The sequence below is a fragment of the Neopsephotus bourkii genome, unplaced genomic scaffold (assembly GCF_033783945.1).
Source record: "Neopsephotus bourkii isolate Nb327-2 ecotype Australia unplaced genomic scaffold, CSIRO-AGI_Nbou_v1 NB_272, whole genome shotgun sequence".
Classification (NCBI taxonomy): Eukaryota; Metazoa; Chordata; class Aves; order Psittaciformes; family Psittacidae; genus Neopsephotus; species Neopsephotus bourkii.
Genome location: NW_026900781.1, coordinates 3,522,086 through 3,541,727, shown reverse-complemented (window position 1 = coordinate 3,541,727; position 19,642 = coordinate 3,522,086). Strand labels below are relative to the sequence as shown.

The 19,642-nt window shown below is 38.0% G+C and overlaps 1 protein-coding gene across 3 annotated transcripts in view; it reads left to right on the top strand.

The window, feature by feature from the left end:
- Nucleotides 1-19,043, top strand: part of LOC133208492 (uncharacterized) — a 276,640-nt gene extending 257,597 nt beyond the window's left edge. For 2 of the 3 annotated variants that reach the window (XR_009724382.1, XM_061346394.1), the window contains one exon: nucleotides 18,440-19,043. Coding sequence is in view for 1 of the 3 variants with exons in the window: in XM_061346394.1 (XP_061202378.1) it covers nucleotides 18,440-18,461 (22 nt within the window). In the remaining 2 variants the exon portion in view is untranslated. Of the gene's footprint in view, nucleotides 1-12,719; nucleotides 12,784-18,439 lie in introns of all 3 variants that reach the window. The other variant, XR_009724388.1, reaches the window with a different exon arrangement.
- The last annotated feature ends 599 nt before the right edge of the window (nucleotides 19,044-19,642 follow it).

Genomic DNA, 19,642 nt, shown 5'->3' with positions numbered 1-19,642 from the left:
TCATTTTCTGATGATCTCCTCTGAGGTTTCTGTTGTTGCAGCAACTTACACCTCCTACCTTGAAGTTGCTTACCTACAAAAGATTGTGTTGTATTGTTCAACATTCTTGTACCATGACCTCTCCAGTGAGTTATGAAAGATCTATTATGCTGAGTTTCATGCTCTAGGGTAGCTAAGCTACTGCTGATTTACTGGTAGCATATGCAGGCAATAATTTCTTTCTTCCCAGCAAAAGACCCAGAATTCTGCCTCCATTTGCAGCTGTGAGGTGATTGTGCTGCTTTGTGTCTTCCTGACCTTGAAGTTTTGGCCAGTCAAGGATTTGCTGTGCATTTTGTGATGTCATTGCAACTTTGTTTTCCCTGAAAATTATCAGAGGATATAGTATATAAAGTGACACATCTAGATTCTCATGAAAGGATTACATCTGCAATGAGTGAGTTGACTCCCAGCCATCACCTTCTGCCAGGGCCATAAATATCAGTTCTGCAGCAAATGTGTTTCAGTTCTGATTTCAAACCAAAAAAATGAGGAATTGTATCGTGTTTCTTAAAGGACTGGCATTTGGCACATTCCTTTTATTGCAATACAGTAGGGAATACAAATGTTTTACAAATTAAAATAATCCTTACAAGACTTTTTCTGTGATCTAGTAACATGGAAACAAATTCTGCAACATACTGCTATCAGCCAGGAGCCGCCTTATTGTGGCTCCACATTCAGGCTTTTCCAGCATCCATGGATGTGTGTGCCTATAAGATCAGAAATGCTGTATACATGTAGTATGTGTGAACATGTATACAAGACACAAGCATAACTTATGCAAATATAATACTGAAGCATATAGTGTGTAATATCAGTTGTCTTAAGGTAGGAGTAAAAACTGTGCCTCTGGATGTACGATGCTGTTTTGTATATGATGAAAAGTGGGTTGTCATAAAATTCATACAATTCTAGTATGTAGCATAACCGTTGCATAAATGCTGCCATCCCATTCACCACCAGCAACACACACACACCAAAAAAATCATGATATTATGTAATACAAAGATAACAAAAGGATGGGGTGGTGAAAGTAGGGTGTACCACTTGTGCTCTTTTTGTAGTTAATAACAGTGTAACATGAAATGTATGATGAGCTGTTTAAGAGGGAGAGGTGTATTTTATATTATCGTCAATTCTTTCCTCCTGCTCTTAGGCCACACCTACTTCAAAAGTGGATCCAGACTCAGATCTTGACAGAGATCATGACCCTGTTGAAACCAATGGCTGTTTCATCCTGGAATTCAGTGGGGCGAGACTTTCATCTCTGGTACTTTCCCCTGAACATGTCTTTTTTTGTGCTCTTGTTCCAAAGTATGGTGTTTCTATTTGTACGTAAAAAAACTCCAACCAAACAAAAAAAGCCAGCAAACCCTCAAAGTTCTGTTCCTCTGAAAATGCTTTGAAAGCTCACTTTTTCTGAGCAATATACTACAAATTTGTTCTTGAGTATGAGAAAATGTGGGGAAATATTACTTCACTGACAAGCAGATAAGGTTGAGTTGTGGTCAGTCTCCATATTTATGTTGTTCCAAATACTTCTGCTTTCATTATGAAATTTGTTTAGTTTTCAATGAAATGGAGCAAGTGAAAAAAATATGCCAATGAAAATCCAGTCTCTAACAGGCTGCAGAAACTCAGGTAATAAGATGGCTGGTGTCTCAACCTACAAAGCTAGGTCTCGTAGAAATGTAAAGGGAGGCAGAACAGAACAATTTCTTAAAACAAATGCTTTCTAGCTCTCCAGCAACTTACACTGTTGTCATCTCTGAAGTTAATGGTGCATTCCTTTTTCTTTTTTTTTTTTGATACTTAAGTGTTGTATAAACAGTGCTTACATCAATGTTTAATGAAGTTACTCATTTGGAGGTAGATATACCATAGTTGTGTGTCTTGATGTGTTTTTCTTTGGTACATAGAGGCACAGTAATTGTTTCTGAGTTCAGAATTTATTTGATATTTCAAAGTTGGTGGCATTTGAAATAATGGCACTTAGTAGACTACATTGGTGATAGATTTTGTGCAAAGTTTTTTCATTCAGAAAACCATATGGAGTGGAGAAGGTGGTGCATTGTACTGAATACTTGGTTTGGTTAGGGTTGAATAAGATGATTGATGAATCTTTTTTAAGATCCTGTTGATGACCTCTAATTGTAGTAATGTATTATACATCTCCCCTGTTATTCCTGCACAGGCACATACACGCAACATTTTAGCTGATCTAAAATTGCTAGTGAAGTCATCTCCAGCAGCTCTTCACATTACTCCTTTGAAACTCAAACCTACAGTTGTTTACAACTTAAAGCTGAGACCACAAGTTCTGTTCCTCATGTTGGTAAGATTCTGCCCCTTCATGAGTTCTATAGACACATTCTTTTTATAAAAAAACAGAAATTCCAATGCATTTCAGTGCCCTGTTTGCTCTCTCGCAGCCAGTTGATCTTGTTTCCATCAAGTGTTTTCTGTTAACAGCCAGCAAGTAGCACACTTGTCTGCAATGGACTTTGATTTCTTGGCATTGTTCTCACTGTTCTCAACATTTTGTGGTAGTGAACAGATACTGCAAACATGGAAAATAGTCTCCTCTGGTGCCTATATTTGTAGTGTCAGTTCACATTTGATATGAATTTAGCTGAAACATGAGGCATGAAGATTAAGCACTGCCCTCTGAAATGTTTTTTCTTGTTTTAGGAGTGTAATCTTATTTCTTTTAGAAGAAGCAAATGAATGGCAAAGCAAGGAGCCTAAGCAGACACGTTTGATTTCACAAACTAGGTATTCGTGTTATGATACGTTCCAAAGAAGCAGGACAGGGAACTAATGCTGTGCAGATCAATTCAGTTGTGTGTTTTCAAGCAGTAGATCATCTGAAATCGGAGCTGTGAGACTGAGTGAAATGCTGGCACTGCTGGAGGAGCTGGAAGATCAGGGCTGACTGGGGAACGGTGCCTGCTTGCACAACTCTCCAAAGGGACTCTCTAAAGTTTCAAGTGCTGCCAGCAGTTGGTTGTCATCTTTGCTCAGCTTAGCTTGACACCGTTTTCTGTTCAGTGGTGACTGCAAAGAGAGGTAATACTCTTTATTTAAACCAGCTGTCTTCAACACACCTTGGCTTCTTGATAGCCTTAGGTAGTCCTGGTTGCCTCATATTAATGAGGAGTTTGGAGCATGCAAAAAAATCAGAAGGCAGACAGGTTTTTGAACCAGCAGTGCTCTGTAGTTGAAGATTTCTAGATGGCCTGGTCACTTCTGTTGCAGAGAAATTTAGAAGAAACAGAAGACAGTGAAGTTTTGGCTGTGCTCCAGTGCTGCATAATGATGGAGACCAAAAAATTCAATCAAAACTCTGAAATTATCTTACTCTGGGGGTCTACAACTAGAACGACTCACCTTCCCTTACTCTTCACCCCCAGTTCATCCACTGTATTCAGTTCTGCACAGGCCCCAAACAGTTTACACAATATGTTGTCGCATCTATTGTGTGCAAGTGTCTTTAAACATTTGGTTCCCCTTGAACCATAAGGACTTAACATACACACTGGTTTTTATGAGGTCTGTAATTACTTCTAGATTCTGGATGGTACCCATGCCTTCCTGATAACCACTAAAATATAAGATATTCAGGCATGCACATACTCAATTTTTTTAAAAAAAGGATGCAATGGTTTTTTGTCACCCCTTAATCCTAAGTCAAAGGGTATAAACTGCAAGGGGTTTTTTTCTGTGAGCTGGAGGGACTTCAGAGATTCTTCTCTCTCTTTGGGTCACACAATCCTGCTTTGAAATGTCTTTAAGAAAGATGGAAAGAGTATAGCTGTAGATTTGAAACCATGAGCATTGCAAATTACTGAAATAAACGGTGGTTCTTTTTATTCTGAGATCCAAGATGAGATAATACACAGAAGTAAAAAAATATGTATGTTTTCTATTTTATTGTCTCCTGACTCCCCCTAACCCCCCTTTAACTCATTTTTGGATCTAGAAAGAAAAGCATGCCGAAAAGGCCCAGGGTATTGAAGTGTGAAACTGAAGGAGTTGCTCATTCCCATGATGCAGACACTGTGCCCTTTGACAGAGTTAGCATGAAAAGAAACATACTGGAAAATACTCGCCTAAGTATGAAAAATTCCTTAAATTCAGGGTGTGTTCATACAAAGGGAAATTTCTACAGTGTGGAAATCATTAAACCTGATCCAGAAAAAATGTGAGGTGCCCCAGTCATTGAGATGTGAATCTCTTTAATCCACACAAGCATTAGAAAAATCTGAAACATGTGAAAGTTCAAAAGCTGCAAAGCCATTACATGACTTCTTATTCAGTTCTCAAATACTGTAACTTTCTATTGAACTGTGAAAAGGCTTTTTCTATTTTTTTCTTTTCTTTTCATAAGCAATAGATCAGTCACTAATGTGTTATTCACATTGTGAAGATAAAAGTGAGTTTCACTCGATTACATCTACTTGGATATAAATTCTTATTTTGTTTAAGAGCATTTATGTAGCATTTCAACAGTTGGAAACTTGCATCTTTTTATGAGTTGCTATTAGAGAGCGGGGAAAGAGCAAGGCAGTACAATTTTTAATATTTTTTTTAAGAACTCAGCCAATTTCAGAAGTTTAGAGGTAGCTTTAATAACTGAATCTAACATTGCATGAAGGCTTTTTAGCTGTATGTGTACTAATTAAAAAATTGACAAGAAAAAAGCAAACAAACCAAATCAACACTTTTTTTTTAGCTTAACTTTACAGCCCTGAAGTACATCAAGAGGACCTTCAAGTTTATCAAAGCTGACTTCCGAGAAAACAGTAAGTTATTTTTTGTAAAGGGACAAACCTGGTTGGTAATAAAAATGCTCAGGATTTCCCACTATCAACAAGCCTCTGAAGTGCAATGTGCCTAACTCCAAGGGCCAGAGTCTCCATGCCTGGCCCCAGTCTGTCCTCATGCTGTGCAGCAGTTAAACCTCCTGTGGAGGCTTGGGCAGCCTGGCAGGTCTGGCTTTTCTCTATGGGAGTATTAATTTGTTTTGCATCTGCAATTGTAATGCTAGGCTTATTTTTGATACCTTTGCCCTTGCTTTGGTCAGTTATAGCAGCCCTCAAGTTTTCAAATAGTTGTCTTTCACTGAGGTATGAGTCATGCTTTAGGCTGTTTAGGCTTAAATGAAGTACTTATTTTTGAGATAAATTTGCTGGGGAGAGGGGGTCCCATGTGTTTAATGGTTTTGTTCTTGGGGCTGCCAGGGATGTAGTATTACACTGCAATGTCTGAAATAATAATAGATCTTAACATATAGAGTAACAGGCTTTCTCAAGGGCAGGAAGAATAGAAAGTTTCATATTGATTTGCCAGTTGAAAATAAGCCACAAACTTTTGTCAGCAAAACTTCTGTGAGAAGATAGTATAGTGACAAAAAACATTTGGAGTTGCTTTTTAAAATGATGGGCAACTGCAGAATCTGCAAAAGAGACTTTTAGAATCCTCTCCCCACAGAAAAATGTCTTCTACACTTAAAAAGACAGGGAGAAGCCCATTTTCCACATGAAAATATTGGCAACCTGACTTTTATTCACTTGCCAAAGATGTATCAGAAAAGCTGAGGTAATCCACTAATTTTGAGGTGGTGAAGCAGAAAAGTGCAAGTGGGGTAGACATGGGAGGGACTGCAGGAGCAAAGGGGAATGTCAGCAGAGAACTCTGGGACCTCTGGAGGAGACCCAGTTCTCAAGCAATGCTCATCATTTAGAGTTATAAAACCTAAACAAAGCAAATGTCTCAAACCTGTGCCAAAACCCAGAGTTTAAAGGTAAACTTTAGATAAGGACTAGCTGTATTCATTCTGTCCTCTGCTGCCAAGGCCTTGCAGTACAACAAAGGACTATTTATCAAAAAGGTCATGTGGAAGAGGACATGGTTTGAAGAAACTGAACTAAAGAAAAAAAACCCCACAAAACCTAAATGAGACAAATGCAAAAATAGTAACTCAGACATGAATGGAGTTCTGTACGCCAGGCATTTCTCACATGCGTCCTTTCATATACCACAGATACAGTGAATATAATTTTCTTGGTTTGGGACATTTCTCTATAGTCTCAAGAGCTTGAAATGGAAAGTAATTACATAATTACATGTGTCCACCTAAACAAAGTGGAAAAGGTGGTAAAAGAAAACATGGTGCTGTGACTGGGTTTTCCACTGTTTGCTGTTTTACTTTACATGTCATTCAGGGATACTTAAGGGTGAACTCATGCATGATGGTAGCCAGTGCCTACTGATCTATTACTATAGTATTTAGGCCTTCATGTGGTAGCAGCTGTTAAGGGATATTATGTGAATAGTCTGATCTTATCTTGATCTACTTGACCAAAAAGGTTTCCCCCACCCCTGAGTTTGTGGGAAAGGGGAGTAATTCTTTGTAGCTGGGATCCACAAGTTGTCATCCTCTCATATCCTGAAAAACACTAATAAAGGGCAATTTTCTCTGTGAGCCTGCTGTAAAAAGGTTCTAAAATACAGAGATTCTAGTGTCATCCACAGACGACAATCTGTTAAGTGTGTTTGTGTTTTGGGGGCAAGCAGAAAAAGAGCATTCCCTGTGAACGACAAGTGCCAATCTCATAATGTCATATTACCATTGTGGATGAATGAAGAAAAAGGCCCATTATGTTATATTTAACTAGAAAGACTTAACAAAGAAATGCACTGTGATGTTAGTGAGAGGAAGGATAGACTTGTGATTAGGGCACAGGAGATGTTGATTCAAATTGTGGCTCTGCAAGAGACTTCCTCTATGACCTTGGATGACTTGGGTACTGCCATCCTTCGAAATGGTAGTAGCACCCAGACAGAGGAAGAGATTTCCTAGAGAGATAACTTCCCATTTAGGCACTCAAATATGGGCCTAAGTGACCAGATCTTCAGGATGTGCAGAAAGATCTTTTGAAAATCGACAAGAAAAGTAGCATCTGCAAGGCTTGGAACCTTTTCTCTTATGATTTAATTCTTTTTTTCTTTTTGCCTCCACTTTTTTCCTCTCCCCTCCTTCTCCCTTTTTTTTTTTTCTTCTGTTTTTTCCTATGAAAGCCTGGCTCTGATGCTGCTTATTGAGCATTTGAGAATCTGAACCTTGACCTCCCTTGGGATTCTGACTCTTAGTCATCTTAAGGCATGGTTTCCCAGCTGAAAATTGGGACAACAATGTGTCCTTTATCTTTCTGTCGGTTTTGTCTGTTTAGTCTTTGAGGCTTTGGGGAAAGGGACTGCATTGTAGAATGTACAGGTATTTGACCCTAATGTTTGAGAGGTATTGGGAGAAATGGAGACCTTAGACATCAGTGTGATGAAAAGGAACCGGTAAATGATGGTTAAAGCAGTGATTCTGAATAAGTGATGAATTCAACCCAGTGCTATTGAGACTGGCTTTGCTTGACACAGAAAGAGAAGACAATTTGTGTCAGAGTCAGGATTTCTTCAAGACTTGGGAATGTTAAGATCAAGACTTGTGGGTTAAACACATCTCTACCCAGAGCTAGATTAGAGTCTGTGTTCAAGTATGTTTTCAATTATATTCCATTAGACTTTTCTAATGCTGAAATTTATCTTAAGTTGTCACAGTGCTTCAAAGCATGGACTTTTCCTCTCTCTAAGTCCTTGAACAAACGCAGGATGTGTTGAGGCAAAACTGTTTCCAATTAAGTTGATGCATTCTGTTCTCTAATGTTGCAGGACTTCAAGTTTAAGTTAAAGAAAAATCCTGTAGCCAGAGTTCAGAAAGATGATTCAGACAAAATTGCCTGGAAAGCGACTATTTGCCTGAATTTCTGTGGCTGCACCGTGACAGCATCTCAGATAGCACATGGTGACACATAGCCGTGAACTTCACTGAAACTCTGCTGACTAACACTGACTGGGGATCCAGCTCTCTGTGTGTCAGGTTCCTGAATATGTAAGGGGGGGCTTGACGCATATGGGTTAAAGGAATAAAAGTGATCCCAAGTAATTCTCTGTTGCTTGTATTTGCTGTAAATTTCTGCTATAGTAAGTGTACCTTTTGGAGTTCCTGGGTTTTTTTCCTTGCTTGACTAAGCATTCCTGTTCATTCCCCATCATTTTGTGGAGTACTATCCTGAAAAATTCTGTCATGCTGCAGATTAAAAAGGATTAAATGTGTGTAATGGGTTTTTCAGATAAATTTGTATACATATGCAGCATGTTAATTGGCAGATTCAGTTCTCCAGCTCAAGACAGATACTTGCATCTTTACATCCAATGCTCTTATTTGTCAATTCTTGGATCTCTTGCCACAAGGATCCCTGAACAAACCACCTTAGCAGTCTTCTATATGTTCCTTCTTATATGTGCCACCTCCCCCTGCACAAAGACTTCTTTTCTGAACTCTAGGCAGCAAGGTGATGCCAGAACTTAATTTGACTCACTGATGTTGATGGCTTTGCAATGCCTGGCCTCTCAATTTGTTTTCCTCCAAGGTAATTTTAAGGCTACTCAGAATACACACTCAAGCAGGCTTTGGCAAAGGTAAAATATATAGGGAATATATATATATTAAATATATATGGAAATTATGATAAAAGTAAATCCTTCCATCTTCCAGGACACTAAGGAACAAAAATAAAGTGACATGGACTAATGGCCAGTTTCCCACTTTGGACAATATCCTGTTGCAAGAATATGTGTGACTGATGGTCATTGCTGAATGAGTTTTGGGGTTTTTTTAACTTTTCAAGAGAATATAGTTTTTGGCTTTGAAGAGTAAGGTTTATTGTGGATACAGGTGTTACTGAAATAATTCTAGCATTGTCCACTTGGAAGTAGTTGGAGCAGGTATTCGGTAATTCAGTAACCACATGTAGGGAGCTATAAGGAAAATATCTTCATAAATTACTGAGTAGCTTTGCTGAATATCAGAATGTTTCTTCAGCTTCTCTTCAGAAAAAGAATCTTACCTGTGGGACCCAGGATAGTCTTTTCACAATTAATGCAATCTGTCATGCATTGTGTGGGGGATTGTACAGTGACAGGGGTTGTAAGAAGAAACGCGGATTTCACTTTTCTACTTGGTTTTGGTGTATTTAGTACACGTTAAACAACTAGGTCATTTAGAAGCTGAAATACCAAGTTGGGTTATGGATCCAAGTCACCTAGTTGCCTGTCTGTAACTGTGAACCTACTTGTTCTTGGTTCTTTTAAAACTAACTGCAACTTATTTTGGTACTCTTAAAAGAGTACTTTGAAATCTGGCCCCTAAAAATACAAGAAAATATTTAGCATAAAGTGAAACTGCACTGAAATTCAAACCAGTGTCATTTTTTAGGCTTTTTCTTGAAAATTCAGGTCAAAACTCTCTTCTGTCTAAACATTTCAAATTTTTTAATTGCAAGCCACTTTAAATAAACTTCCTGGACTCAGAAGATACTAGAATTTTGATGTATGCACCATGGGGTAATTGTTCTATTTAAGGATGATACTTGCTTTTATTACTCATGACAACTATGCCATTTCCCTTGTCTGTGTTTGTAATCTAAGCAAAGTGTTCTTTTCATAGAAAGAGGGTATGCTCTTCTGTTAGTATAAATAAGAAAACCCAAGAAAAATAACCACAGTGTGACATGGGTCCCTTCAGAGCTGGGGATAATATTCTGAATGCCCTCTTAATGAGGGATGAAAAGAGACATTTATTTTGCCTTGGAAAAATGTGGAATGTTGGATCTCATTCTGGAAATCTGGCCTTGACTGCTTTCTGCCTAACGCAGATTTTGTTCTATGTAGAACTGCATGCTGATCACCAGTTTGAATTCATTCTTGACTGGCTGGCTGAGTCTTGTCCACTTTCTAAGCTATAGCAGAAATATATTTCAGTGAGACATCAACCTGAAGCTATTCAATGAGCAGATTTTAAAAAAAAAAAGCAAAAAACTTACTTAATGACAGTAGCAAAATCATTTTCTATAAATGAACAAGTGCTCAACTTAAGAAGAACCAAGAAATCTTCTAAACCAATGAGTCTAGGGCAGTTTTATTTAAAGCCTAACATATATTGAAGGATTTAATTGACATGCCTTATTATTTAGTCTCGGAATCTATTCTGAAATTATTGTGTTGCTCCTGTTAATATACAAGCTTCCTCCAAAGGACTAAATGACTTTCACAACAAGCTACATGAATCGCCTGGTAGTTGCTTCATGGAAGATTTTGACATGTTTATATCATTGCTTTCTTCTACAATCCTTGAAACATATTTAAAGGAGAAATCACAAATGCCTTTGACCAAACATCAGTGTTTTTATGACTGGCAAATATGACTGGCAAATATGACTGGCAACATGACTCAGCTTTAACAACAGTGACCTAGATCTTGCTATAATGGCTATTATCTCTGTAGTCATAGTGGAGACATTTGAATGCTTCAGTTTTGCATAAATGAGACCGTATGCAGATGGATTATACCATAGCAAGCAGATCTGTAATAGAACTGCTATGCTGTATTGACATACGGTTTGAGAGAGACAGTTTAAATATTAGCAGTAGCTCTTCAAGCTTTGAGTAAATAGGGTGTATCAGTAAGTGGTATGGATGAGATAGCAAAGTTATGGATTTTACAATGGTTTAACTTAAGAATCTTTCCAGCAGTGATTGATAGGTATTTATAATAGGACAAAAGACAGCTAGGAAATACAGACATTGCCTGGTCCGCCTTTTGACAGAAGGATAGCATTTTGAACTATCCCTAGCTGACCAGCATCCTACAGTTATACCTGCCTGCTGATTGATGCTCATGGTGCTAATCTGATCTCAAGGTGATTTCGACAGAAAAGCATTTCTGTTGTGACAAAAGCACCCTTGCACAAGGTATCTGTGGCCAGCCCATTAACAGTTTGAGTGTGAAAATTCCCTGGTGACTGGTTTTAAACAGCAAACACTGAACTGCATGCACTACATTCAAATTACTAAAGTTATATATGCATAAGAAAACTTTCATGGGTCAGGGATTAAATTAGTTTCCTTCCTTTTTCATTCTTTTTGTCCCTTCCCTTCTCCACCCTTTGTCTGGCTTTCCAAAGAATGTATATTGACTTTTGGCACTAAATTTTTACTGAAACAATGATGAACAAATTATTTTCATTGTGACATTGTGCACTAGTCAGTTTTAGATATATGCATATATATATCTATCTAATAAATAACACTGATGTTATCAGTTTTTGATCATTTAAGCTAAGGACATTCAGAGATAGAGAACATCAGTATTTAAAGGTGCTCGAATAGTTTCATTAATTTAACAATATATAAATGATTACTATGCTGCATCAAAAATGCCCACCTTTTAGCTGAGTTAAGACTGCATCTGAAGCACTGAAAGGAGATCCATCAGTGCCTAAGGGCTTGAAGTCTAGTCTTTACCTGAATTCATGGATGAGTTTACTTGGAAAACATTGACTGGCAGTGGAAAGCAGAAGCTGAACAAAATTAGGAGCAAATCCTCTCAGCAAAGTAGATCTGTTGACTGTCAGCTGCCCTAGATTCAAAAGTGCAAAACCGCTCAGACGGTTGCTGAGCATCAGTGGCTTGGAGAGTTGAGAAAATTAGCCTCTGGTGGTGAGAATAATTGGATTCCATTTGGGGAACTTTTAAACTCCTAATATGTTAAATATTTGAGTGAAGAAAAAGTGGTTTGTTTTCATTACTGCCCTTGAAAGGCTGGAGGGTATTTTCTTTTGCCAGTTTTAATGTTTAATTTTCCTCAGAAGATCTTAGCATACATGCTGCCATATAAAGGCCACCTTTAAAGGCCCTTGCTGAAGCACCTCCCTCCCTCCTCCACTTTCCCCCAGAGCACCCTGCAAGTGGGTCAGTAAAATCTGGTACAGAGAGAGCAATGGCTCTAAATGGAGAAACAGGTATCACCTCCAAACACCCCCGAAGTGCATGTCCCACTTCAACATGCCTCTCTTTTATCATAGCTAAGGTTTCAGTGAGCCTTAAAAATATCAGAAAAATAAAATGACTGTTAAAAAAAAAAAAAGTCATAAAATACTCCCACTAATTCCTCTTGAGGATTTCTAATGTCTCCTGCATGTCTGTAGAGGGGCTGTATTTGTAGCAGTAAGTCTCTTCCTTTTTATCTCAGATACAGTGCTAAACAAAGAAGATTCTATTTCCCTTTTATCTTTCTAAACTGCATTTATAGGAGGTGTCTCTATTTTTCTCATTCCCAGAGCAATACATATGATCATTCACAATTTCTTTGATTGTCCTCTCCAACACTTCATGAATAGCTGTTAATCTTAATGATCTTTCAATACTATATTTGAACGGACCACTACCCACTCCCCATGCACTGTGGAGGATGTATGTCAGGACACACATATTAGTTAGGCGGAATTGCATAAACAGTTTTCCAAAACCACCAGGGTCAGTTACTCATCCAGACACTGCATAGAAGTTCAGAAGTTGAAAAGAATGTTCTCAACCATTTACGCTCAGTAAAAGAAAGGGTTTAATGGTTGAAACGGAAATTAGATTTCCTGAAATTCAGAACTGAAACATTTCCTTTAGAAGTAGCACAGATTACTGCAATCAATAATGTGTCTGAAAAGGCTCATATACATGTAGGTATACATGCATGTGTATACATCTTTATCTATCTCTGCATTTCCTAGAAGCTGGTTTCTGAGCTTGGACTGGAAAAAAATCTGCCTCCTAGAGAGAGCTCCCCTGTATTAAGTGAGGCATTACATGGCCACAAATACTAATCAGCACAGCTGAGACAGCATCAACACTACATTGACCACAAAAGAATTCAGTTTCAGTGTGGGATGTGAAGGTAGAAGAACTGCATCCATTTGAGTGCTACTGAGGCTACAGAATCCACAGCATAATGCACCGCAAGGGACAAGGGATGAAAAATCACTTGCAGATGTAACATTCACAGGGAGAAAGTGGGGGATCCAGAAGGAAATATGAAGGAGAGAACTATGGAAAATGCTTACAGCCCTAAAAAAAAAAGCCTAAATGAATGTTCACCAGAATGCATTTTTCTACTTATCTAATATAAACAACAGAGGAAATTTTGAAAACTGGGTCCCACATATCTGGAAACCTGACCAGTTATTCCTGATTACCTTGATATAACTCATGCCATGTGGCTTAAATGAAGCCATGATAGATATGCAGCTTCTGTCAGAAAGAGAACATTTAATTATGTGAATCTGATTAAAAGCTGATGCATTTTAACAATTAAAATAAAACATCAGTTAAAAATTATAATGAATAATTTTTAAGAGCTGAAGATGTCAGGGTTCATTACTTAAAGGTCGAATTCTGAGTGCACTCTGTCACTCATCTTCCCCTTTATGGAGTGTTCATTGAAGAAAAATGGGGAGGAGGAATTATGGGAGGGAGAAAAGAGGGAGGATGAGAGGGAAAGATGAGAGGGAGAAGATACCATGAAATTATGCACATTTTTTCTCAGAGATTGAGGTTAATCTTTTCTAGTTATACTTGAACTTAATCTGCCTTGATTTATAAAAGTTATTAATTTTTTTTTTTCTGAACTTATCCCTGTTTTTCCAGTACAAAATTTTACATTCAGTATTCTCTCCAGGACAAGGTAATTCAATTTCCTTTTATTTATCTCCATACGTTGAAGAAGCAGCAATGATTAGACTGACAGCGTATCACTGTTTGCTCAGCAACAACACCTATTCACCCTAACCCTTCTGTTGCTAAATCTGAAACTTTTGCATTATATACTTCTGCTTTGTATCATCTTCCTTCTTGTACAGGATAATGCTACTTTCTAAAAAGGAAGTTATATGAAGAGTTTTTGCTTCAATTAAGTATTTAAACTTGCCATTAAAGAGTAATTCTTGAATCGGAATTCTTTGGGAGAAAAAGTGAAGAATCCACTCATAGATGTTTGTGAGGCAGATTGCCTTCATGATGAAACTTCTAATGCTGTAAATGCTGTAGAAAAAGTGCCTGTTGGCAGAAATACACCTAAGCAATTCTTTCAAAAGTCTGCAGTCATCTTCTGTTGATAAAACCAAGCTTCTCCAATGTTACTAGATTTAAGAGAAAGGGAGGGGTTTTTTGTTTGGTTGGTTGTGGGGTTTTTTTGGAGGGTGGGGGTGTTGGGTTTTGTTTGGGGTTTTTTGTTTTGTTTTGGTTTTTATTTTGTTTTCTTTTTTGTCAAATACTTATTTCTTGAAGCAATGTGTCAGTAATAACATGAGAGTGAAATATGGTCCTACACATATCTCAAGAAATGTAAGTTGGTGTTTTAGCAAAGATTTTACTTGTATTAATAGAATCCCATAGGAGAATTTGTGCTACTTGTAACCTTGACAGAAATGCCTTTCTCACTGTCCTTTTGAATAATTTTTACTGCTTTTGCACCTCATTCTCCATTCCTGATTGCTATCAGGTAAACACTTCCTTCTTTACCATCTTTAACTTTTATGAACACAAATTAAATCCCTCTTTAGCAGACTTTTTTTTTTTCTGATCCTTCCACCCAAGGAAGGGTCTAAAGCAAACAAAAAAAAAGATAATTGTCACACAAGTTGTGGAACTCACTGCAGGTGACTGTTTGGAAGACAAAAGCTTAAGTGCTTTAAAGTCAGAATATCAATGTTTGTGCACAGCACGCCTACAATAATGTTTAATGTGATGGTTGCATCCAGTATCTGTTCCAGAAGGTCCATCACCTCCTGCCTACAGAGGACCTAAAAGAAAGAGAGCTGCCTCTCTTTGATGGTCTTTTCCTGAACATTTCACACTTGACATTGTTAGAAACATCATGAGGGACCAGGCAGCTCTTTAAAGCGAACCAATACTTTAGTTCCTGTGTATTCTTTCTACCATTCTAGGCCCCTTTTCTTTTCTTATGATTTACATCTGTGGTTGTCTATGATAAATATTCTTATAGTTGTTTCTAATGGCAAACTTAAATGGAAGTTTATTCTGTGATAGTGTGAGATTCCCTTACTTAGCTGACTTTTTCAAACCTAATGGTTAATTCTTGAATGGGAAGTGGTTTCTGCAGATTCGATAATATCAAAGGGAAGATAGTGCCTCAGGAATAGAGAAGAAGGAAAGGATATATCATCAACAAACTCAAGACTGTAGCCCAGAAAATTATTTGGTTTTTAATGTGTTCCACTGTTAAGGAAATGTCTTACTGGTAGAGAGCAAAACCAGAATGAACTGGAATACTTTTTAGAAAACAAATCTAGTGGTAATTTATCCAAACATTAATTATTAAATGTTTGCAGAGATCTTAGACTATATATGCATTTCAGTATAACCACTTAGGGATGTTATCTTAGGGTAATACTGCAGAGTAACTGAAACCTTTTGAGCTCATCAGCATGACATCAGCAAGTAAAACCTCTGCAGTGCTTAGATCAGAGAATGTTTTCATTGTAGCTGGTGAAACGAGTTGTGCAACACCGGCATTGCGTCCAGGTGGATGGGGGTGGCAATTTGGTAAAATGCACATTAGACAACCGATATATACAGAGGAGGGCAACCATCCAGGAAAACACTAAAATCTATTGCTGAAAAACTGTCAAACAGGGGTCCCTTAATGTCAGGGAAAGTTCTGGAGATGGGTATTACTGGTATTAATCTAGTATGGTCAACTACATCCATCTTACAAAGACATTATCTGGCTTTACCTGTGAGATTTGTCAAATATTATTCTGCCAACTATGTGCTTGAGCAGTTTGTGCCAAGTGTAATGCTGTGCAACACAGGGCCAGGGATTGCTGACAAAGTGCCAGAGTCTGTCTGTACTTGTCATAGCACCACGACTTGCAATGTGCTGAACTACTGCTCTCTTGTAAGTGAGAAGCATCATCAAATGCGGTGAGCCAATTTTCTTCCTATAGATCCTTGGAGCTGCAGCTACAAATCCTGTTCTTGTGCAGGCTGGGTGTGCAAAGGGGAATGACGTTCTTATCAATACCAAATGTATCTGTGCTTACTGAAGGCTATATAGAGGCTTCTTTTTGACTTAGAAGTCTATTGCAGAGCTTCAGCCTGAGTTACTTGAAATAATAGAGCTGTTGGTAATGTGATAGTTTTTGAAAAACAGTGCAAATTACACCCTTTTGCAAGAGCCTACTGGATGATAGCAGAAACAAACAATAAAAATGAGGCAGAGCAGTAAGAGGAAGCAAACATAAATCTAAGATGCTGAATCCTAGGCAGACAAGAATAGCTTTCAGTATGAATAATTCTGCTTCTCTTAATTTATTTCCTGTCTCCATTTGCCAGCATTTCTATTATTCCATAGGGTATCCTATTACTGATTCAGATCAATACTAAACTTCCAAAGGTGCATTATTTTTCAGACAGTTTTTCACATAGAATAGTTTGAAAATGTGGACACTAAAGAGAAACAGCAATGCTAATTTCAGTGTTCATTTGTACATCAAACTTTATTTTGCACAAGTGTCTTTATAGTCAGTCTTTGCCAACATAATAACATACTATTCAAATGTGCATTTTAATTGACTATGATTTGACTGCAAATATTGTCCTAATGAGTTCTGGATATAAAGTGAAGAATTAAATGATGGAGCCTTGTTTTGGAAAGCCTGTTGTATTTAGTTTTGGTTTAGTAAATGAAGTAAGAGTTCACAAAATATTTACTAGCTTCAGGAAAGCTGTATATGGTTCTGTATATAACTAGAAGTATTGCTGACAGGTTTTCAGACAACATTATGGGTCATAATACCGCTGTTTCAAAGTGCAGTGCTTATTTTATATTAATTCTGATGAAAAGGTGCTGTTAGGAATGCTTGCTGTACAAGAGGCCTTAAGTAACATAAATCTCAGCCCTTCTGAATGTCATAGAACATTGGTTCCTGTCTTTTTTCTTTCCTAAATAACTTTGAGTTTCCTGGTAAGTCTTAGGCTTGTTCTTTTAATCACTTCACAGCGTGTAGAGCTGATGGGTAGGGGTCTAGAATATTTCCCCATCCCCACAGGCATTTTCACAGTGCAGCTGTTGATCATGTGAACATATTCATGTTTCCTTCACAGCTGACACTCTGCAAACGTCTGGCGTGCCTGGAGATGGTAAAAGTGTGTTCAGAGCAAAAGGAGCTTTCTTCTCATAAGGACGGCATGTCAATTATCTAAGAAATGGAATTTGAAGTGAAAATATGGGTTTCTTCAATTGCATGAAGACAATACAGACCATCGTGGAATGAGAATAAAGTGTGTCATTCTGGGGTATAGATTGAGTAATCTAGACACCAGAAAAACAAATAATTTCCTTATTTTTACTTCCTTAGAAGTGAAGGTTTTCACGGATTTTAGATGTTTAGCTTGTCTCACCTCACATTTTTTGTAAGAAATTTTGCTTTGCTGGCTCTTTAAAACTCTTTTTTTCCTCTGAAGTTTATTAAAATTTTGACAGCTGTCAGACTAGGGATGTGCTGAGAATGCTGCCTATCACACTGACCAACTGTGTCACTGCCTCTTTGTTCTTCCATCTGTCTTCTTTTTCCATTTGTCATTTTTTGTCCCACTCGTAAGTGCCTTTGTGACAAGTAACATTTTAGCAAGGTGTTTTGTACAGCACGTATGCAATTGCTCCTGATGCATATCATCCACTTGTGTTTTCTTCCATTTATTTGTTTCCCTTTTCTACCTAAAAAACTCCTACCAGGTGAAATAAGATCAATCCCCTATTATACCAAATACAGGAAATCTCACATGAATGCAATTAGACTTTTGACAAGAGTCTAAAATGTTTAAAGAAGATTCTCCAAGGCATTAACTTTTGTCAGTGCTTGCTTCTTCACTAAAGCAGAGCTCATGCCTTTATGCAAGGACTGAATAATCCAGTAAACTAATTAACCATACCTTCTGTCACTTTTTTAACCTGTTTCATTTGAGAGTGCATGAATGTTTCCCTCTGTAACCTAGTGAACCTAATATAAGGCAGTGAATTGTCATTTGAGCTAATCTAACTATATTCTTTTCTCTATGGAAATAATAAGGCTACAAGGACACATTTATTGCACATCAAATTATTCAGGTCTTTTGTGTTCAGTGAAGCTCATTTAAACAAAAATCTGATAAAGGAATAAATATGTAATGATGAGTAAAATAATGCGTACTGGGTTTAGATCACATATCTAATGCTAATGTTAACAGACTTAGATTATTTATGATTCAATATTCTACATTGCATAAATCACCTCACTGAGTATGGTAGGCTTATATGGCAGCAAAATGCACAGCTGTGTTTGAGGTTAACCCTTAGAACACACATCTGTTCCCACAGTCTTCTTTCCTTCTGGTAGTGCATGCTCCATAAGTACCTCTGAACCGCTGATCTTTCTCATTTTGTTTTCAACAGGAAGGATCCAGCCTACTGCTGACTTTCTGCTTGCCCACCACCTTGCTGAAGTCTATGCATCTCTGTACTTCTCCCAACAGCCCCCTCCAGCTGCTCCAGGCAGTGACCCAACGGGCTGCTTTGTAGTCACACTAAATACCTGCTTGAATCATGCAGATATGTCATCTTTAGTATTGCTGCTCTGCACATGAATCCTTATCCTGTCCTGATGGTGCTGTTACAGATGAGGAATATTTTCTAGAGTCATATGAAGCACATAGATACATGGAAAGATGCATTGCCCCTCCAGTGGATATCTTGTCCTCAGAGCCATTTATTGTCTTGAAACAGTCCTTGATATTTCAAGTGATATTTTGCCATTTCTTAGATATATTCTATTTGTCAGACATAGTCCAGCTACAGAATGGCCAGTTACTAGGTACTCAGTTATGCTGTAGGTCTCTCAAGCTGTAGGGAAATGGATTTTTACCATTTACCGAAGTTTTTATTTTGCCAATTTGTTTAAAAAACCCAACAAAGCAAACCCACAAACAACTGAAAACCCCTAACACTCCCAGCTCCCACCCCCTTTCACTATTAGAAACAAAGCAAACCTCTTCTTTTATACCTTGAGAGATTTTATGTGTCTTTCTTGCAGGTTTCATTTTTAGAGGAGGAGGGGAAGGAATGGAAGAGAGATGTCTGTCTCTGAATAACAAGTGCTCTTTTTTTTATGTAAAAGCTCGTCAAGATTAAAACAGATAAATTTTACCAAGTCACTATGAAGCAGAAGAAAACCTGCAAAGTAGCTTTACTGTAAATGCTAACATGGTAGGACTTACCTGTCTAGTTTGGCAGAGCAACAAAACCCACTACAGGAACTCCCAGTATAGTTTCACAGTATCACAGTATGTTAGAGATTGGAAGGGACCTCAAAAGATCATCTAGTCCAATCCCCCTGCCGGAGCAGGAACACCTAGATAAGGTTACACAGGAACGTGTCCAGGCGGGTCTTGAATGTCTCCAAAGAAGGAGATTCCACAACCTCCCTGGGCAGCCTGTTCCAGTGTTCCGTCACCCTCACTGAGAAGAAGTTTCTTCTCAGGTTTAAGTGGAACCTCTTGTGCTCCAATGAGAAGAGCCTGGCTCCATCCTCGTGACACTCCCCCTTTATATATTTATATACACTAATAAGGTCACCCCTTAATCTCCTCTTCTCCAAAC